This window comes from Chiloscyllium punctatum, chromosome 24, assembly GCF_047496795.1.
Source record: "Chiloscyllium punctatum isolate Juve2018m chromosome 24, sChiPun1.3, whole genome shotgun sequence".
NCBI lineage: Eukaryota > Metazoa > Chordata > Chondrichthyes > Orectolobiformes > Hemiscylliidae > Chiloscyllium > Chiloscyllium punctatum.
In genome coordinates, this window is record NC_092762.1 from 38,747,893 (window position 1) to 38,771,404 (window position 23,512).

Genomic DNA, 23,512 nt, shown 5'->3' on the forward strand with positions numbered 1-23,512 from the left:
ACAGTTACCAAACTGTGATACATAAGCTAGAATCTAGTAGCAATCACACAAACTGGCATAATCATACATACATGCACTGTCACTCTGCAATGTGCATGCTTATTGGGCACTATTTAAAAATGATCAAACAAGGATTAACCAACAATTAAGCAACAGGTTTAAAGTATTTACATGGTATAAATAATTAAGTTCACTGGAACTGACGACTTTTTTTCCGTTATTTATAAACCTACTGCTACTTACTTCACACAACATAAAGGGAAATGTTATGGGGTGTTCCAAGTGCTGGGGAAATACAAATTGTTACCATTTGACAGCAAGAACAAGCAATCAAAAATTAAGCTGGAAGAAAAACCTCAGTATAAGGTTAAATCATGCATGACAAAGGGCAATTTTCTGCATTGGATGCATTGTATTCAGAACACTTGTTAAAAGACAGACAGTACAAGACCCAAATTAGTTTCATTCCACTCATGCAGAAAGTTTAAAAGCAATGCCACACTTTCTCCCATTTAATTGTCTCTAACTTCAGTTCACTGCAAACTATTCCACCTTCCGTGCATTCAAGTTCCTCATGCCTCCTTGTAAAAGACTCAAAACCAAAATTTCAGGCATATGACATCAGCATGTGCAGTGTGTCAGGAAGAGTCTGTACAATCTTATCGGAGGCTACAAGAACACATATTTCCACTGTGCTACAATCAAAAAGTACTGAAACGTCAGGAACGCGCTGCATTGTCCAGTTGTACAGGAATGTCTTCACACATTTATTATATTAAAGAAAAGCAATGTGCAATGAGTTAAAATCTGATAGATTTTTAAGTTACACAACATTCTATTGGACAAATATAACTGACATAATGTACAAGTCTTTACAGGTTAATAAGCTGTACTGAACAGGATGGTTCCTGTCCAGGGTTTTAGTTTACTGCAATCTTGCAGTATCACTAAGGCATGTTTGATGGGGAGGTATGGGGTGGGTTGTTATAAAACATAAAACAGAACACTGTACATTTAGAATTTGCAGAAACACCACAAGGCATTTTGCACCACAAAGAGGAGAACAAACTGGGCAGTTTATATATATTATGTAATTTTTCCTTTGAGAGAGAGGGTGCAGGGGTTTGGCTTTACTTCTCTCAATACCGCAGGTAAATTTGTTAGCATCAGTAACAAAGCTTTCAAGTCTTTCATGTGCATAAACACAAGAACTGAAATAGCTGATTGACTGAGAATATTACAGGTTCTCTCTCCTTTTTAATTACAAAAAGTATCCTTTAAGTAATATCACTTCCTGCGCCCCCCCAACCGAGTCCATGCAAATGATCCCACTGGTCCACAAAGTGATTGTTTAACTGCCCCCTGGAGAGGAAGGGGAGGTTGGAGCCAGTTACTGTCCAGTGCATTCAGAATACCCAGTGTCTGCTCATTTTCTCTTTCCTTTCCATTGCTTCCGCCTTTCACTTTGACAATTCACATTCCTTTGATTAAGTGGACCAGGGCATTATTTACACATTAGACATTTCTGCTTTGCTGAGTGCTATTGCAAGCTCTAGGTCCTCTTGTTCTTGCCTTCGCAACCTTTCCAATCTCTCACGTTCTGCTCTTTCACTCTCCCTTTTTGCCCATTCCAGCTGCTGCTCTTCATTACCAAACTGGAAAGAGAAAAAAACACAGGGAAAGTATTAATACATCTTGATGGAGACATGCAGCCCTTAGTCAGAGCAACCAAAACCATGTGTGAAAAGCTGAGAAATCAACTCAAAGTGAGACAGCAACATGACAGCTGATTGATGATCAGCAGAGCTTCCTCCATACCATGACCAACTACAAATTAGATAAAAAGACCGATGTACAATTAATTTTTTAAAATTGTGCTGCACGTTTCGAGCATTTGACTGTTAGTACTGTACATAAAACTGTATTTAGCCCTTCAGGTGTTACTGCCAGGCTGTACAATTTACCCTCGAACCTGGTATAGCCTGCCCAATTTATGAAGTCAGTCAGCTAACCAGAGTCTATACTACCAATTGATTAAGATCTGCAAGCCCTTTCTGACACTCAAGTTTATAACTCCTGGATACTCGAAACCTTACTCCAACTTTGTAGGACGTTGCTGTGTGCAAATTGTTTACTGTGTTTTCTTTGAAGTAGAGCCACGATTGTATTAAAGAATTTCATAGATTGTGGAGAAGCCTAGGATAAAATCAGAAAGTGTTGGAGAAACTCAGCAGATCAGGCAGCATCTGTGAAAACAGAAACAGAGCTAATGTCTCAGGTCTGACAGGACTCCTCTTTGAAGAAGATGCAAATGAAACATGAAACAGTAACTCCTTCTCACTCTCTACAGATGCTGTCAGCCCGAATTGAGTTTTTCCAGCCTCCACAGGACTTTGCTTTTATTTAAACATTTTGGGATGGCCAGATCAAGAAACACTTTACAGCACCTTTTAATACCTCTTACCATTCAGTGAAGGTAAACCAATACACTTCATAGATTTCTTATAAATAGTAATCCACTCTAATTCTGCCCTACAAGTTGTATCCACACTTCTCCTTTCTTATATCCCATTTGCTCATATTACTCCAATTATGGTTTTTGATCCAATGTGTGCAGACCATGGAAAGTGATGGACTCACTTATTTGAGGCTGGTTACAGATTTTAAATTTGCATTCTGCATTTTTTCAGATTTCCTACAGTGTGGAAACAGGCTTTCAGCCCAACCAGTCAACACTGACCCTCCAAAGAGTAACTCACCCAGACCTATTTCCCCCTGAATGATGCACCTAACACTATGGGCAATTAAGCACAGCCAATTCACCTAACCTGCACATCTTTGGATTGTGGGAGGAAACCCATTCAGACATGGGGAGAATGTGCAAACTCCACACAGACAGTCACCTGAGGCTGGAATTGAACCTGGGACCCTGGTGCTAACCATTGAGCCACCGTGCCACTCACTCTGCAATCATATCCTCATTTGATTTTCCTTTCTCCAGTTCAGTTATTTGCATCTCTCTACACAATAGAGCCTGAGTGTGAGAATCCTACTACGTTTCACTGAACAAATGAAATGTGGTTGAACATGGGTGCCTAAGATCACACGTACAAATTAAGTGTGGTAACAAGTACAATGGAGTTAAAATTATTCTGTAATTCTCATATTCTTGAGTCACCCATGATTGTGAAAAGTTGTTATAAAGTAGCTTCGTTACAGAAGGCTGTCACGAGACTAGTCATAGAGATGTACAGCATGGAAACAGACCCTTCGGTCCAACCTGTCCACGCTGACCAGATATCACAACCCAATCTAGTCCCATTTGCCAGCACCCGGCCCATATCCCTCCAAACCCTTCCTATTCATATACCCATCTAAATGCCCCTTAAATGTTGCAATTGTACCAGCCTCCACCACTTCCTCTGGCAGCTCATTCCATACACATACCACCCTCTGCATGAAAAGGTTGCCCCTTAGGTCTCTTTTATATCTTTCCCCTCTCACCCTAAACCTATGCCTTCTAGGTCTGGACTCCCCGACCCCAGAGAAAAGACTTTGTCTATTTATCCGATCCATGCCCCTGATAATTTTGTAAACCTCTATAAGGTCACTCCTCAACCTCCGACGCTCCAGAGAAAACAGCCCTAGCCTGTTCAGCCTCTCCCTGTAGTTCAGATACTCCAACCGTGGCAACATCCTTGTAAATCTTTTCTGAACCCTTTCAAGTTTTACAACATCTTTCCGATAGGAAGGAGACCAGAATTGCACGCAATATTCCAACAGTAGCAGAGGCCCAAGAACAGAGCCTTGCGGGACCCCACTCAACACTGACCTCCAGGCAGAATACTTTCCTTCTACAACCACTCTCTGCCTTCTGTCAGCCAGCCAATTCTGAATCCAGACAGCCAAACTCCCTGTATTCCATACCTCCTGACTTTATGAATGAGCCTACCATGAGGAACCTTATCAAATGCCTTGCTGAAGTCCATGTACACCACATCCACTGCTCAATCTTCGTCAACCTGTCTCGTCACCTCCTCATGGAAATCAATAAGATTTGTGAGGCATGACCTCCCCCACACAAAGCCATGCTGATTGCCTTTAATCACGCTATGCTTTTCCATATAGTCATAAATCCTATCTCTCAGAATTTTTTCCAAAACCTTGCTGACCACAGACGTAAGACTGACTGGTCTGTAATTGCCAGAGGTTTCCCTATTCCCCTTCTTGAAAAGAGGAACAACATCCACCTCCCTCCAATCATCCAGTACGACTCCCATGGAGAGTGATGCCCTGTAATAGTTATCATGAGGTCAAATTACAACATTTCCAGTATAGGTTGGGTCAAAAGAGAAGATACATAGGAAGTTTTCATTTAATAGGACCCATTTAATAACATCCAGGTTTCATGTATTCTGATCTGAGCCTTAGATTTTAAGATGCCATGACAATTACATTAAGTCCCAACCTCCACACGATTCCCACCATTCAATCCTACTGGATGTTATCAACGTTCTTTGCATTAGTCAATTGGCAAAATAGCTTGATGCCAAACGTACTGTGTTAACAGAATTCAAATAAAAGTACTTGCTTCCACATATCAGATAGCAACAATGGATATTGAACTAATATCTTGAGAACCAGTCAGGGAGATTTTTCTGATGTCCTGCTCAACAGCTATTCTTTTCATAATGTTAGTAAAACAGCCACTCACTTAGCAATCAGTTGTGGAACATTGCTGCGCACAAATTGGATGCCACATTTCCCTCCATCATAACAAAGACTGTATTAAAAGCAAATAAGCTGCGAACTGCTTTGGTGTAGCTCAAAATAATGCCAAACACTAAGCGATTCTTTCCTTTCCTTGTCAAGGCTGTGCTATAATGTCATATTTTCTTTTACTGTTTGAGACAGTGTTCAGAATCAAAAGTGCAAGGGAAGGAGGGATGATTGACTGGGGTTCTGTACAATATTAGAGGGTTTTAGTTCATTGCAAGTTCATTAAATGGAAGTAAATGTGAGGACTTCTGGGCCACTACAATTCTGTACGAGTAACCCAAAGTTTGCATCAGATATTCATTCATTTCAAATAACAGCAGCAAAATTTAATTCAGCGTTTGGCTTTGCAAATTAACTGTTTCGTAATAAAGGTTGCTGCCTATCGTGGTATTAGAGAGGACAAATTACTCAGAGTACATTTAAGCTGTAGGTGTGCATTTGCCCATTCAACAATCTGATTCAGACAAATGTGGCATTACCATAAAGCAGGAAACCAAGTGAGTTGCTGTTTCTTGTGTGGTAACATGAGAAAACCATATTGGTCATGTGGTCTTTCTTCTGTGTATGCTGCACAGTGGACTTGATTCAGAATTATTTTCCTTTCTTTCAAAAATTTCATTAAGAATTTAAATGCATGTACGTTAGGAAGCCAAAAATGTGGGGGCCAAATTGAAAGGACACTGGTAAATTAAAAGAATGAAGAAAACCACCTCTCAGGGAATTAATCAGTACTATCAATTTCCAAAAATAAAAATTATGCAAATACTATACGAGAAGTGATGCAGTAGGCTGTAGAATTGTCCGAACTGGAAGCTCTGTAGCAACAAAGTAGTTTCTACCAGCTTAGACTGACTTGTCAGCACAATAGAAGAGCACATAAATCTCCAAAAAAGATAAAGAGAATATTACTGGATGCTGGGCCCCAATGTGACCCAGTTGTAAGTTTACTTAGCAGTTGCTGTTTTGACAAAAGTGAGTTCAGCTAAAGTTTTCGGTCTAAATATGCATACCTCTAACATCGCCTTAACTAATCTACAGGGAATATTCAGGCAGAGGAGGGGGCGTCCTTTATTCCCCACAACTGCCCGATGAGACCACAATACCAGACCCTGCCACCCTGGTTAATGTGGTCTCAGTTATCTACAGGAATGGCCAGCAATATAGGAAGGTCGATGACCTCCTTCGCACTGCTAGGTTAAATGCCTCTCTCTACAACATCCCACTCACCCCATTTTTGCTACTGCACCTACCTTCCACCAAAGCTCACACTCTAATTCTCTCATTATTGCCTGCCAAGTATTTCCTCACTCCTCTCACTCACCTAAACACCACACCCACACACACACACACCCCTTGTACTGCCTGAATACTCTCACTCGGAACACCTCACTACCTTCCTCCCCACCTACCACAGCACTAACAGCTGTGCCATCAACGTACACCTCACTGAATCACTACTTCTCTCTTAGTAGAGGAGAAAACAGCCCACAACAAGCAAAAAGAGCAAATATGATGGTAGGATGCTCTACAAAGAGAACATGCTGATTCTACCTACCCAGAGGATCCAAATGACGATGTCCAAACCCCTGGACTTCTCTTCACTTACTGTACCGGGGCCCCTAGAACAAGTGTCTCCCTAAACTTCAGTGAAAACCGCTCCCCTTAGACTTTCAGACCACGTCGTTTGCTTGCAATACATGTAGTGTGTTTACATAAGCTGCTGGCTTTTGGTGCAAGCATGAGATTGAGGCAGCAATGTGCTGTACAGAAAGAAGTCCCTTTTGACTGATGACTGCTGAACAACATGCCATACCACCTGACTTGGTGAGGGAAGACAACAGTACTGTGAACCTTTAAACTGTGGCTCAAGGAGACAAATCACAAAAGGGGAAGGCAAAGATGCTGAGAGAATCTAGTTAGGTGCTACAAGAGCAAGCAAGCAAGCAGTCCTAAGATGCCCTGGTGCAGTGTGTGAGCTGGGTACACATCCTTGTGCATAAAGTGGCCTTGCAAAGTACTGCAAAGAAGCCGAACCCTTAGAAAGATTGCACATCTACAGTTTTCTCAACAATTTCTCTTTGCATTCATGTATAAACTGGGTAAATCTGAAGCAATGAACCTGATTATATAAATACATAGGAAATCAGATGATAAGGAACAAAATGAGACTGACCAGAGTTTGTGCAAAACAGGAGTTAAGTCCCAAGATCCCATTGCTGGCTGAACAAAATGTTTAATTTTCCACCTGCCTTTTACAAAACGTTGTTGCTATTGGAAGTTTCCCAACTGAAGAGGGTAGATAGTGGTCACTCCAATAAGTTATGCAAGGGCAGAACAAGGTTAAACATCAAGAGATTGTTCTTTTCCCAAAGAATGGAGAACACTGGCGGCGACAGGGGATACGAGATTGCTGGTTTGTACAAAGGAGAATGATTCTCTAAATTCCCTCTACAACAGATAGGTCTCCTGTAAAGTTAATCAGAACCAGGGTATTGTCCTGGACTAATTTCATACGCCAAGGGATCTAGAGAGAAATGTTCAGATTTCCACGTCCACAGGCCCTTCCAATTTGTGCAAGACTTATTTGCTGTTTTGGCTGGGGTGGGAAATGTAGGTATTGTGATTCTCAAGACATTGCAGAGGTAAAAAGAAAACAAAACTGAATGGAGTAGTGTTTCTATTCCTGCCCTTGCTTCCAGAAACTTTGAGAGGTTAATAAACCCCAAAAGCTGAGATAATCAGAACACCTCAGTTTTTACCTAGGCATGAGTGAAACACTAGCTTCCAGCTGCATTCTAACCAGGTTGTGAATGTTTACAGAATAATCAAACTGGTCAAACCTTTTCTACTTTATTTCCACCAAAGATGCTTATTTGGTAGTTACAGATCTAATCATCGGCTAGTGCCAGAGGAGAATCACATTGAAGCCCGTCTTTTCTTATCCATCTCTTATCCATTCAATTTAGTGTCATCAGCAAACTTGGATATGTTACACTCTGTCTCCTCTTCCAAATGATTTATATCATGAACAGTTGCAGGACACCGGGCACTAATGCTTTAGGCCATCAGCTTTATGCCATGGTTGCTGGCATCCAACAGTCTCTCCATGCCATCACAGCTCATCCCCTGATTCACTTACAGGGCATTGGTGACTATCATTAGGATATTGCTGTGTGTGAGGACAGGCACCCAGCTCAGACTGCACCAGGGCATCTCAAGGCTGCTTGCTTGCTCTTGCAGGGCCTACCTACCACATGTATATTCTTGCTCATGCTGCCCCTATTCAGGGATTAGAGTAAACAGGCAGGAGGCTGGAAGAACACAGCAAGCCAGGCAGCATCGGAGGTGAAGAAGTAAACATTTGTGGGCGGCATGGTGGCACAGTGGTTAGCACTGCTGCCTCACAGCACCAGAGACCCTACTTCAGGCGACTGACTGTGTGGAGTTTGCACATTCTCCCCGTGTCTGCGTGGGTTTCCTCCGGGTGCTCCGGTTTCCTCCCACAATCCAAAAATGTGCAGGTTAGGTATTCTGGCCATGCTAAATTGCCCGTAGTGTTAGGTGAAGGGGTAAATGTAGGGGAATGGATCTGGGTGGGTTGCACTTCGGCGTGTCGGTGTGGACTTGTTGGGCCGAAGGGCCTGTTTCCACACTGTAAGTAATCTAATCTAATCTAATATTTCGGGTGTGTCGCTTCCACGTTTCGATTGTGACTCTATTCAGGGATTAAGCTAAGGACCGTTCTCAGCACCACACTGGATGTTGCATCTATACAGAAACCAGGAGAGGAATCAACCACTGTTTGAAATCACTGGTTAGTTATCTCATTATTGATTTCAATCAGCTGGAAAACAAAGTACCTCTTGAAGCATGATCACTGCAATAATCACAACAGCAAACTGCAATCAGAAATGGGATTGTTTTGAGGTAGTAGTGAGTCCTGACTTCTGTGGCCTGTTTTGTTTCAAATTTGATTAATGGCAACAGGATTATTTCAAACAGTATTTTCAACCTTTACCTGTGAACTGGAACTTAAATGAGGAAGTACTTCCTACATAATAAAGATCAGACTAACCGACTTAACATCTGCATAACATACCTCCTCACCCTTGGTTCGATGAAGAGTGCAAGAGGGTACGCCATGAGCAGCACCAGGCAAACTTAAGAATGCAGTATCAACCCAGATGAAGTTATAACACAAGGATACCTGAATACTAAACATCAAAAGCAGCTTGCAATACACAAAGGAGGAGATCCAAGCTCTGCAATCCTGCTACATCCAGCTGTGAATAGTCACCTTACCATTGGAAATGTTTTTAGGAATTAAGCACACTTGCACTCTTAAATCAAGTTCTTCAATTGCAGAGCCAGATAAAGGTTTAAATTGTCATTAATGTATCCTGCAACAGGCCATGTTTGCAGCCTCAGAAGAACATCTCCCTTTTGAAATTAAAGGTCACCTACATAACAACAGTTGTTCCTTATGATCTTGAATTACTATCCCATCCTATCACACAGGCAAGCATGGTAGTTCAGTTACTCAATTATGATGCTAGAGTGAATCAAATTTGAAGAATGCAGATTCAGTAAATATTGCAGTGTCATACAGCCACCACCACCATAAAAGATCAATGTTTTATGATTTGTTTAACGAAGAATGTTATAACTCCTCTAGGAATTTTAATGTCAGTTTCAGGGTCACATTGGGAGTGCTGATGAAAATCAAAGCTAAGAAATTTATTATGAATTTTTAAGTCCTAAACCATATTTCAGACTGTTCTATTTAATTAAATAGTCAATGCAGCATATGGAAAATGACTGATTTCACAATTTAACAAGCAATGCTATGTACTCTATAATAATAGTACAGATCTGCAATAAATAACCAACTTTCACTTGCATAGTATCTTGCACAACCTCTGGATGTCTCAATGAAATGTAGTCACTGTTACTTTATGGTCAAATACAACACTCAATTTGCACACAGCACACCATACTGTTTTTTTTTCCCAATAACAGTACATGTTCTTGGGATTCGAATATTGTAGGCCATCACTATCTATACTTGAGAAAGTGGTGATGAATTAACTTCCGTTAGTGGTGTCAGTTAAAGGCTAATAGGCTGGAACACAGAAACTTCCCACGTTCTTCTTTAGTCTTTTAGTACAAAACCAAATGTGTAGAATGTGCTTAATTCTCATGTGAAAAGTATGAAAAGCGCACTAGACTCTTGGGTGAGACTGTGTGCTTGAGTGCTAATTTTCCGACTTAAATACTAACCAAACTGAGTTCTCATGCAAGGTGCGATAGTTGTGTTGAATAAAGCTGAATAGTACTGTTGGTTTCAGTTTGACTAGGAAGACAGGAGCATTAGGCCATTCAGTCCTCAAGCCTGCTCTACCACTTGGCTAGATCATAGCTGATCAACCACCTCAATGCCAGGAGTCAGAGGAAAAAATCATAGTTTGCATTTGGGACAATTTCTTAATGACATTGATCAAACCAGTGATCAGGCTACTTTAGATCTGGTACTGATGTAGATTTAATAAATGATCTCAGAGTACAAGATCCCCTAGAAAAGAGTGATGATAACTTAGCAAAATGTAGTTTGAAAGTAAGAATCTTGGGTCAGAAATTATTTGCTAAACTTAAATAATGGAAATTACATAAGAATGAGGGCTGAGTTGGCTGGGATGGACTGGATGAGGAGCTTAGTAAAAAAGATGGCAAATAAAACAATGGCCTGCCATTTAAGATAAACAGTTAATAACCAACAACAAAGATATATTCCACTGAGGAAGTTGGATTCTAGGAAGGGATTAACTTACCATGGTTAACTAAGTTAGCTCAGGAGAGCAGCAAATTGAAAGACAAAAACATAAAATGTGTCAAAGATGAATAGTAAACCAGAGGATTTGGCAAGTTTTAAAAACTAAAAGATGACCAAAAAATAATAAAGAGGGAGAAAATAATCATTGAGGGTAAATGTACAAGTAATATTAAAGTGGACAGCAAGACCTTCTTTTAGGCCAAAGTGAGCATAGGCCCCTTAGACATTGAAGCTAGGGAAATTTAAAAGGGGAAATGGCAGAGGAGTTGAGGAAATAATTTGCATTAGTCTTCATAGTAAAAAACACTAGGAGCATTCCAAAAGTACTAAATAATCAAGGGCCAAAGGCAGTCAGAAAATAAGTACAGTAACTATCTCTAGAGAAAAAATGAAGGAACAATGGCCGACAAGTCACCCACCCCTGACGGGTTGCATTCTAAGAGCTCAAAAGAAGACAGTGAATGTACTGGTAGTAATCTCCCATGAATCCTCATATTTTGGAATAATCCTGGTGGATTGGAAAACTGCCAATGGAGTATCCTTATTAAAAAGGGAAGGGGTCAAAAAATAAAGTCGATTATAAAAAAATGTAACAGCACAACATTTAGAAATATGCTGTATTATCAAGCAGAGTCAGCATAGCTTCACAAAAGAGAAATCATGCCTGACAAATTTATTCAGATTCTTTGAAGAGACAACAAGAGGATAAATAAAGGTAACAAGCAGGATAGCTTAAAAAAATATATATTTAGATTCCAATAAGGTGCTTGAAAAGGTACCACAATGAAGGCTATTTAGCCTACTAATAAGATATGAGCCCATGGAGGTGTTATATTAGCATGGATAGAGGATTGGCTAATATAAGAGAAAGTTGGCATTAGGGAGCATTTGTATGGTGGCAATCTATAACTAGGAGTGCCATAAGGATCACAATTATCTACTATATTAGTCACTTGGATGAGGAAAGCTAAAAAACTATCACCAAGTTTATGGATGACACAAAATTAGGAAGGAAGGCAGTTAGTGAGGATGACAGAGACTACAGAGGATTATAGACAGGTAAAAAGCAAGTCAAAACTTGGCAGACAAAATATAATTTGTAAAATATGTGGTTGTACACTTTGGAAGGAAGAATAACAGAGCAGAATGCTAGTTAAATTTTAAAAATGGCAAAAAATGTACCTGGGAGCATCATGTGCAATTCTGGTCCCCTTACCTGAAGGAGGGTGTTCTGGCTATGGCGGGATGCAACAAAGACTTACCAGATTGATTCCTGGAATGGCAGGATTAATGTGTGAAGGGAGACTGAATCGGCTAGGACTATATTCACTGGAGTTTAGAAGAATGAGGTGGGGTGATTTGGGGGAATCTCTCAGAAACCCACAAAATCCTAAAAAGACAAGACAGGATAAATGCAGGAAGATGTTTTCAATCACTGGGGAGCCCAGAACTAGGGATCACAGTCTGAGGACATGGGAAAGGCCATTCAGGCAGAGGGATTTCTTCACCCAGAGAGTGGACAGCCTGTAAAATTCTCTGTCACACAAAAACACTTGAGGCCAAACAATGAATATTTTCAAGAAGGTGTTAGAATATTTTTATGGCTAAAGGGATCAAAGGGTATAAGGAGAAAGTGGGAACAGGATTTTGAGTGGGACAATCAGATATGATCATACTGAATGGACGAGCATGCTCAAAGGGCCAAATGGCCTACTCCTGCTTCTATTTCCGATGTTTAGTGAATTGGTGGAATTCATTACTGCAGAAGGTTGTTGGGTTTGGTTTGTTCATAATATTCAAGGTTAACACTGGCAGACTTTCAATTAGTAAGGGAATCAACAGTTATCAGGAAAAGGCAGGAATGTGAAGTCGAGGATTTTAAGATCTTACTGAATTGGTGTAGCAGACTCAATCGACCAAATTGCCTATTTCTGTTCCAAAGTCTTTTAGTCTGTTACAGTGCAATAAAAAGAAAAAAAAATTATGAAATATTTGCAGAATTCAAGTTGAAATTCCCTGTTGGCTCGTTCAGCTATGATAAACAACATCCCTACACCACCCCCACGTTCGGAGTTCAATGTCAAGTTTGAGCAGAATGAAAGGCCACTGGGATAAGGCATTTATGGATTAGTGGCCCAAGCAGCCACAGTCAGACAGGACAGGGAGCCAACTGTAGAGAGAATGAAGTCTTCAACGTCACAGGAAACTTTATCAGGATTTGTAAGACTGCTATAGTGGCAGGGAAACTTAATAAATATCTATAAAGGAAATGTACCTGGTAGTGCAGCAGTTATTTTTTTTATGGCTTTTTCAGACAACAGGGGTTTAACATCCCACAATAACAATTTGAGAAACCAAATTCAATTTAAAAGAAACCTAGAAATAAAATTGACAAATATAAAAGTGACCATGAAGCTGGCAAAATTTGTTGTAAAGGATGACTGACTTCACTAATGTTTTTTAGGAACAAACCAGCCAACCTTACTAAGATGACGTCTCAGCTGCTACTTCAGAAGAACTAGGGGGAGGCAACAATACTCCACATTCAAAAAATGAAATTAAAATGTATGGTATTACACAAGGCATTGAACACAAACTATTTACAGATCAAAAGCAAATTATTTCAAACTTGACGGAGATTGGATCTACAGATATATCAAAACTGGCATAGGTACTGATGTTAACAAAGGGAACAGAACTGCCTGTGAACGAATGTGACACAATTCAGGTCTCTGGTGATGGTGTATTCCTTTCTCTATATATAGAGGTGATGTGCAATTCTGACAGATACTGGTTGGAGGTGTGATTATGATACACACTGCTGTTTATCAACACTGTGAAGATGAACGAGCTTTTACAGAAGTATTTGCTGTGAGAGGATATGAAACTGTAGGGTTGTAGATTGGTCACCTGGAAGACTATAAACAAAATCACTAAGCGGAGCCGTTAGGGTCAAAGCACCCTGTGAGAATTACCCAATCTTGATCACGTACATTTATTTAATTAGTGGAAGGCCAGGGTTGGAAACAATTAAGACTGAGGTGATTCAATAGTTCACAGACATGATCAATTCACATTCAAACAAACAGCTGTTCTTTACAGGATTCATTCTCTTTAAGGTGGCAGGGCTGGCTTGTTCATCACTCATATCTCGTTCTGGAGGTCATGGACTGAAGTATCACTTCAGAAACTTAAGTACATACTCTAAAACTAGATTCTTCTGGTGAAATATTAAATCAAGAATCACCTGTTTTCTCAGTTGATGCAAAATGTCCCAATCCAAAGCGCCAAGAAAAGTAGGGAAAAATATAGAACATTTTACTAGGTTTTTAAGCTTCATTACTGTTTTAGGGTTCAAACAGTGACAACAAGTCAAAAATACTTAATTGGCTGCAAAACCCTTTGGGATAACCTAAGGTTGTGCAAGACCTTTTGAAATTTTCTGGCTGGCACTTTTACTAGAAAACTGGTTACAATGGAAAATACATTCGAATATATTCCATGTTGGGAGCTTAAACGGTAAAGTGGTTAATAAATAAGTCAATCTGCAGTTACAAATATACGTAACAGTCCAAGAATAAAGATGGACTAATTTCTAACCACTTCAATATATAGTATAAAAAAAATTCTTATATTAAAGTTAGCTTGGAACATACTACATAGGTGGTACATATGCAGAGTGAATAAAAATTGAATTAGTCAAATATCATCGTATTGTGTGCATTCTGGCACTAGTTCTCACATCAGAATATATTTTAACACTCTCATCTGCAATAACATAAGCAGTTTGGGACTCCATATCTGAGGAAGGATGTGCCAGCATTGGAGGGGGTAGATGAGTTTACAACAATGATCCCAGGAATGAAGGGCTTGCCATATGAGGAGTGGTTAAGAACACTGGGTCTCTACTTGATAGAGTTTAAAAGGGTCAGGTGGAAACTCAGAAAATTATAGAATACCAAGAAGTCTTTGAGAGGATGTTTCCACTAGTGGGAGAGACAAGAACCTAAGGGTACAGCCTTAGAGTGAAGGGACGACCCTTTAGAACTGAGATGAGGAGGAATTTCTTCAGCCAGAAGGTGATTCATCTGTGGAACTCATTGCTACAGAAGATTGAGGAGAAGTCATTGAGTGTCTTTAAGACAGAGATAAATAGGATCTTGGTTAGTAAGGAGATCGAGGAAGGGCTATGGGGAGAAGGCAAGAGAATGAAGTTGAAAATCATATCAGCCATGATCAGTAGGCTGAATGACCTGATTCAGCTCCTAGATCTTATGGTCTCATTGTCCATAAAAGAATGGGGGTGTATCAGAGATATTTTGCTTATAATAAATATCAGTGGAAAAAAATCCCAGCCGTCTTCAACCATTTCAAAATTGCTGTCAATATGCAAACTCTAAGAGGGAGGTCATGTACTACATAAATTCTTAAAAATGCAAACAGAATTTTGTTTTTTAAGAGTCAGATGTGATGGGTGGGAACAGCTTGGCTGGGAACAGCAAGTCAATTCTACATAGCTCAAAACTGGAGGGACTGTTTAAAGATTTTACTTTGAATGGCTTGAGGGGAGGTCTTCATTGCTTACTGTTCCTCCTCAGCAAAGAAACTGGACTGCACTGCCTGGAAATAAGTGTTTATATATTATACCAGTTACTTCAAAACTGTACACATCCTATTTGTAATAGGAAAGCTAACAGAAGTCTACTGTAGGCAGTGAAACTCAGACTGTGTGCATCAGTGTCTAATCTACTGTTAATTAAAGAGAACTTGCAATGTTTGTGAAATGTCACTCTTATAATGTTCAAAATATTATTTTGAAATATTATTTTAATGAGTGTTACTCCTCCAGCAATAAAGTACACGAAGCCCCACCATGTGGTTTAGTTTAGCATATGGCCACCATCGTAACCTTACGGAGCAGCGTTGTGTGTTACCACAGTGAGCTGTGGTCATGTGGCCTAATCAGACGTTACCAAACAATTGCGACTTCCAAATGAGATAACAATGACTGGAGCCACCAGCTACAAAGGCACAAGCTCAAAAACTTCAAATAAATGCAATGACATGGGTATAGCACTGCAAATGCTGCTCCTTTACATGATGAAAGTTCACAATCCTTTCACATATAGATACTTCTGAAATCGTGATACTCCAGTGTGTCCTTGATTCTAGCCAACTGTACAGATAAAGCCTCTGGGACGTGCTATAGATAAAGTCTTTGTGGCACGGGCATTGAACTTTGCAGTATTGTCACTTTCTGACATGCATAAAGCACTCTAGTTGCATTGTTCACAGTGCTCAATGCGCTAACCATGTATTAATCCTTTTCAGTTGGTAGGGGAGATTACTGGTTACTGTCTCCAAAAAAAACTTGACCATTGATTCGACTTTTTTGATAAGGTGAAACAATAATTCGAAAAAGTATTGAATTCTCTAAGTTTGAATATGAACCTTTTAACACTGTCATTGATGTGATAAAATTCTGTCACAAATATGAATAAAAAGTTAGCTTGTCAGTGGGGTCTAAAACTTTGAAGAAACCCTTACATCCTTATTGTAAAGCTTTCAAAAACGTTATACTTCCTAGCAGTGATTGGGTATTACCGAATCAGTTCCGAACAAATGCAGGTGCGAATGAAAGAACTGGCACTAATTATCCAAGGCTTACTCAATGATTCATCACATGCAACAGAATGTTTTTCCCTTTGTTCTTGATGATCAATTGATGTTCTTGATGGCCAGCAGTTGTTGTCCATCCAAAGTTCCCTTGAACTCAATGGTTTGCTAGGCCATTACTGAGGACAGTTAAGAGTCAGTCACAATATTCTAGGAATGGAGTCACATGTAGGCCAGACAAGGTAAGTGCACTATCAGTGAACTGGATGAGTTTTCAAAACAATTGACGGCAGTTTCATGATCACCACCGAGACAAGCTTTGAATTCCAGGTTTATTAGCTGATCTTAGTGGTGGAATTTGAATCCTCATCCACAGGCTGGGCTTCCGGATTATTAGTCCGCAATAAGTTTGTGAAGACTCCTGTCTGTTAAGAGTCATTGACTGTTGGCTGCTGTGACAAGTAGTGACAGGTAATCAGCTGATTCAGGGAGATCTTCCTAAGGAGGGTTAAAGGGAAGGGAGGTGAGTTAAAATTCAGGATTTCAGCACAACTAATATTGAAACACTTGTGCATCCATTGTCCTTAGTTACCTTAGCTCCAAGTTCTGAAATTCTTTCCTAAACCTCTGCACCTCTCTTCACTTCAAGCCATCACTTAGAAACTACCTCTTTTACCAAGGTTTGAACCATGTTTCAGATGTTTAATTAAATAATATTTGTTGTTTATTAATTTCTGTAATAATGTATAAGCACTTGATGCCAGTGATGCTATGATTCAATCTGCAGTATCAAATTCAGCAGAGGGGGAATGTTTAGCATTCTGAATGAGGAACAGACAACATTTCCATTTTACAAGGGCTGGATATTGCTGTGGACTTACAGTAAGACCATCAAGTTCTGCACCCAGGCAAATCAAAGATTCTATGCTCATTGCACTATCTCTCATGCAGCTCCCTAAGGGGATATTAAGCATAGTTTCCACCCATCCCACAGCTGAAAATGAATTGCTTTTTGCAATAACCTGTGGTAGAAGAATTAGGGTCCTGAGAGCACAATACCCCAGGTTTTGCCTAGCAGAGAGACACAAGGCAAGCAAAGATCAGGAGAAATGACAAAATACTTCAGCGAAGCATGGTAGCACACAAGAACCCAATGCAGATGTTGAGGTGAGAAGGTGAAGGAGAATGGTCTCATTTGAATTTGAAAGGGTTAAAAGAAAACCGTTCTCTCTCTTCAATTTGCTGATAGGGGTTGAATCTTCTTTACTTGGAATAGGCTAATATAGTTGACGTAATTCCTCTTGATCTGTACCATGGCCAAGTGTGACAGTCTTGTTAACTTTGTGCACTTTTCTACCTAACATATTTGCTTGAAGAACTTCTTCAAGATTCATGAAATTCATGTTTAGATAATCTGTACGACACCCAAGTGAGCATTAAACAGTGAATCTGGTTATGATCAGCAGAAGTGCATTGCGCTTTAAAATTACAGCAGCTGATAGATTTCATATTAAAACCCAATATTCAGAAATTCAATCCTCCCCTTAAGTTTAATTTAACAAAATGTTCTCTTCACGCTAACACTTCCACTGAATGATGCAATGAACTTGAACAGAGACTCAACCTATGACCTCACCAGAGCAATAATTCCCTTGGATCACGGGGTGCAATAGATATTTGGCTCCAAGATCTAAAATTCTAAACATTTTGTGAATTAGTAACCCATTACTTGTCAAGATTTGAGATGGCGTAGCAGTTTTAGTCAGTTTTTGTCCAATTCCTAAATTTTTTGTGCCTTCATAGTCATGAAACAAGACTAAGACCTCAGTTTTTCAGATGTAATTGGGTGAAGTATACTACTTTGTGACAATTTCACAAATGTATCCAATTACTGCAATGCTTGCTCCCAAATATCCCTGTTGCCCATTACATGTTTCTGGGCCAGGTAAAACCCACATCAAGGGATACACATAGGAAAAGGGGTCAAACCATTCATCACCTCAATCTGCTTAGAATCCAGTCAGTTAGAACTTAACCCTTCTGAATCTTCACACTATTTACTAACAATACTACATACTGTAATTCTCAAAATCCTCAACACCAAATAAAAATTTGGTTTAGAGGTGATTTGAGGCAAACCTTTTTCATCCTGAAGATGTTGTGAATCTGTAAGTCTTTGCTTAGGAGGGTGATACCTTTTAAAAAGTACATGGGTGAGTATTTGAAGTGTCACAACATTCAAAGCTATGAGCTGAGTGCTGGAAAGTGAGATTAGTGTAGATGGGTTAGTGCAGACTCATTGGGCTGCAGGGGCCCTTCTGTGCTGTATGACTCCATGACTATCAGATCGGTATGGAATGAAACTCTTCAATATACCCCTGCTGTCCAATTTAAGATCCATAACAAAATAATTTGTACTTTACAACAATTATAACTGTGTAAAACAGATTACATAATTTTAAGTAAAAGATTTTTAAAAATCACTCTTTTTAATCTATTCTGGAATGTTTATGACAGTGTTTTATGCAGGACTACTAACAGATGCATTTTTGTTTCTTTCTGATGTAGGGTTTTTGAAATATTGATTTGCAGGGAAAAATGTACATAAACTCATATTGTGGTCTAGCCCTTAATGGTTATACTGCTTCATACATTTTTAATGCAGTTATATACTTAGAACCTTTCCTTTTACTTTGAAAAGTGCTGAGTTTTTTTAAATGCAAGGAAAGCAGATGCAAGTGCAATCCTTGTCTCCTACTCTAGGGAATATAAGCCATCAATATTGGAGAGCCTGGCAAGACAATTTACATAAAGTAGTGCCCAAACAGTGGGATGCATCCTAAACTTAAATTCCAATCTGTACAATGCTATTTGGACTTGTAACATTTATTTTGGTTTAGATTTTTTGGGATGAATGTTCAGAAAGGACTTTGCCCAGCACTGTTTCACTGAGAGTTAATCCTACTTCATTAACATGGGCAAGTCATAGCATACAAAATAACTAAATATAAAAGATAATTTTACTTGTTGTAGAAAAAACTAAATATAAGATAGTCACTAATAAATTCAAATACAATCTAGAAGAAATACTTTAATGAAAATATAAAACTTGCTACTACAAAGAGTAGTTGAAATGAATGCATTTAAGAGAAAGGTCAGCTGAGCAGATAAGAAAGGGTAAAAGGATATGTTGATGGTGTGTAAAGATGTTTGTATGGAGCATAAACGCCCAGAGTGGAACATTTGGAGTGAATGGCCTTTTTCTGTGTTCTGTATTGAAGCATGTATTGAAAGGTTAAGGTACCTCCATCATTGTCATTTTGTACAAAGTCATGTAGCTGAAGGCAACAAAGTGCCCAGGTACCCTGACAAATACATTCATATCATCCTGAGGAAACAAACACAAGAGAGGTTGCGTTAGAGATCTGACTGCTGAATTAGAGCCATCCATTCAAAATTCTGAATGGTGTGAAGCCAGTTATTGTTTTCCTTCCACATGTTGCATTTTCCAGGATTTCAGTGAATGGCGAAACAAGCTAAATGGCTAAATGGCCTCCTCCCTTACTTATTTTACATCTTAAACTTATACGTTGTTAAGTTTCCATTTGTGTAGGTTTTCCCACTCTCTCTCTGACTAAATCTGTTAAAATACGTGATGAAATGAAAAAAAATGGAAAATTTTGAAAAAGAAAATACATCTGAAGGGTGGGTCCGACAGATCAGAACTCACTCATCCTCACAAACACACATTCCAGAATTGTTGGTTCCTTTCCAACAACTGCATCTCTTCAGGGACAAAAAAAATGCAAGAAACATTTTGAAAGAACATGCTCAAAAAGAAATGCTATCAAATGCTTTTTCTCCCCAATGTATGATAACAGTCCAAATCAATATTTCTCTCTTCAACTATCCTAGAAACAGCAAACCATTTTAGTTGATTTAGATATCAAAGCTGACAAATATGGCACAATCCCACAAAATTAAATAGAAGAAACTCACAATATGAATCATTACATTCGGGGGATGTATTGGGGTGGATAATGTAATTTTTCGGGAAGGAGGGAGAGAGATATAGAGGAAAACAGGCAATTGCAGAACAACGAATAATATGACCAAATCAAAACTCTGGTACTTGGCGAGTCCATCTGTGAAATATTATGTGCAAGCAGCGCACAAACTCATAAAACAGAAGATTCAGCACATTACATAGTATAAGAAAAACACAGGTACTGGTCTCTCATATCTATCTAGTTTATCTAGTGAAAGCGGAACCATTTAAACTAAAAAGGACCCAGTTTAAATCCATTTTACTTTAAATCATAGAATCCCTACTGTGGAAACAGGCCATTTGGCCCAAAATTCCACACCCACCTTCTGAAGAGTAACCCGCCCAGACCAATTCCTCTACTACTCTACTTTTCCCCTGACTAATGCACCTAACCTACACATTCCCGAACAATTCGGGCTAATTAGAATGGCCAATTCACCTAACCTGCACATCTTTGGACATGGGAAGAATGTGCAAACTCCACACAGGCTAGAATCAAACCCGGTTCCCTGGCACTGCAAGACCATTTAGCCCTTGAGCTTCTTCCTTCATTCATTGAGCTACTGCTGACCAGCAGTCAAAATTAATTTAACTTGGGGTGGTCATGCAACATTTGATAGTTCCAATTGTGAAAAAGTAGCAATTAGGGTTCTCACTGCATAGAAAGTTAACACAACCTCACTGCTATTGATATATGCTGTGTATTTTCTTAGTGTTCTCCTGCTCTCAAATTCTCTTGTTACACTAGAAACATTAGAAACAGCACCTGAGAACACTCCTGTACTCAAACATAGCCCAGACACACACATATTCTAACAAGGTTCACTGCGTAGTGATCAGGAGGAGGATCACTGGTTAATTGTTAGCACAGAAATCAACTGAAACATTCACAATAACTGCCCTGGCTGAGAGTAGCAAAACAAAGCCAAAACTGGAGCTGGACCCTTTTGATATACGTGCCTCAGTATTACATATATGTTACAATGTAGGACATTGTGAAAGTGACTAGACAATTCAATTACTCTAACGCCTACCATAACTGGGCATTCTTAGCGATGTACCTAACTATTTTCACAACTGCATAGAGATTCACTAGAGACAGCTGTAGTCTTTAGGAAAGAACATCAAAGCAGCAATATTACAAAGATTCTCTTATATGATTGTTATGATGACAATTATACATCAGGGCTACAGCCTCAATCCAACAGATAGCACGAAGAATGAAAATGACTTGTACACTGATTTCCACAAATTTGTGAGACATCGACAACTTTTTAAAAATTGAATCAAATAAAAAAAGAAGTAATTTATCTTGAATTTTCAACACTCCACAACCGTTACATTCGCAGAAACTGCATATCAGTTGTAGTCAGTCATTTTCTCAGTTGAAAAGGCAGCACATGTACCAAGGCCACTTGTGGCCAGCAGAATGCAAGTTTGGGTCACTGATGGATCTTAGGTTACTTAACTGCTGCTTTAAATTTCCTCACTCAAAGACACTCATTTTGCTGATTAAAAACAGGAATTGCGATCATTCCATGAGAGATTGGGCACACCTTTTTTGGAAATTTGCACCAACATATGACTATTTTGCTATATTATCTTCTTCCATTCCACCCCATAATTTTCTCGCTTCTCAGAAATCGCACCATAACCAGCAGTGTGATACAAACAATAACTGAATACTCAAAACCTACTGCAGACCAAAGCAGCATCAGGTCAGAAAACAATGAGAGTAGTTGACTGGAAGATGTATTTTCTAGAACTAGGAAGGTCACACTTAAAAACATGAAAATGAATATTCTTCCAAATTTGCTCAATCTCCAGGTACAAATATAATATGCACCATAACACCACAGAACCAAACATTGAAACTCAACCCAATGGCACTGTGCCAAAGGTCTTACAGTGAAGAGGTAGCATTGGAAATGGGCTCAAGCTTTCTCTAACGAGCACACTCATCTCTGTTTCATAATACACTCGTCAGAGACTCAGTCCTTTCGGAAGGAAGAAATTCCATGGAAGCTGATAACATTTTTTTGATCCGCCGAGAGTTGTAAAATTTGTGCAAAGCAAGACATAATTTATCTCAGTAGAGGAAATGAGACAAGATAAAAACATTAACACCTTTCTGGAGGCAAGTATAAATTCTGGCGATAAATATTCAGTTATGAATTTCAACAATTGAGAAAGATGGTATCTAAAAAGATATTTGATCTGCTTCTCCACCTATAGTGGGTTCAAAAATAACAAATTTTTAATCCTTTTTGTCAAAATCATGTTAAATTTAAGTGCTATTGTCATAAAAATTTCAAATGCTGTCAATATAGTTATTCAAAGCACAATTCAAAACTAAGATGGAAGAGTTTTTCTGAGCTATGAACAGACATCAAAAAGAAATGTAAACTTTCAATAAGCTGAGTCAGTGTTCTCTAATCAGACAAAACCTATCAGAATATCAAAGCAGAATACTGTCACTTTCTCATTTGCAGTAAAAACCTATGGAGTTAAAACTTTACATTCTCTGGATCACTACCACAACCATGCATCAAACCTTGCTGTGCCTTACGTGGTACACAACTACAGCTCTTATAAAAGGACAGACCCTGTCCCAACAATATTTAGGTTTACAACGTAAACCAGCCTGAATACATGGCTTGAATATCTACTTGACACGTGTGATGATAGAGACGTCCACAACTAGGCAGCTTGTAGCAAAATGCCCCAATTCAAGGAAAAGCTCAACTGCATTGAGAGAGACATGGAATGTTAGAGAAACCATAATTTTTACATCACAGGAGGAGTGGCCTTATGGCATTAGAACAACAGACACAGTTGGTTTAAAGTCATTGAGTATTACAATTTGTTTCTGGCTACTGCATTTTCCTCCAGTCCCTGGAGAGAAGATTAATGCAGGCTAATGAGTGAAAGACAAACTTGCTGTCTGTGTGGGTGGCCTGAACTGTTCAGTTTGCAGCAGACAAAATGGCAGCCTCTGCTGGCAATGTTTGGAATATATTTGATGTTGATTCTGAGGTCTTCAGAGGTAGCCGTGTTAACATATTAAGTGCAATATTGTTAACAGATTACAGATAAAATATGAAAAATTACAGCTAGGTGATGTCTAGTCTGCTAATGCAATTAAGAAGCTGAACAACATTGTGTTCTGGATACAGACTCATAGTTAAGTAATATCAACTAGTACATGACATCACCATCTTGTGTGCTTGGCCTTAGTT

The 23,512-nt window shown here is 39.2% G+C and overlaps 1 protein-coding gene across 8 annotated transcripts in view; it reads right to left on the reverse strand.

Moving 5' to 3' along the window:
• Window positions 1-743: 743 nt before the first annotated feature.
• The window catches only part of eps15l1a (epidermal growth factor receptor pathway substrate 15-like 1a), a 377,875-nt gene continuing 355,106 nt past the window's right edge, over window positions 744-23,512 (reverse strand). For 5 of the 8 annotated variants that reach the window (XM_072593645.1, XM_072593644.1, XM_072593643.1 and 2 more), the window contains one exon: window positions 744-1,655. In XM_072593645.1, the coding sequence (XP_072449746.1) occupies window positions 1,509-1,655 (147 nt within the window). In that variant the 3' untranslated portion in view covers window positions 744-1,508. The remainder of the gene's footprint in view (window positions 1,656-23,512) is intronic. The other 3 variants (XM_072593648.1, XM_072593647.1, XM_072593646.1) reach the window with 3 other exon arrangements.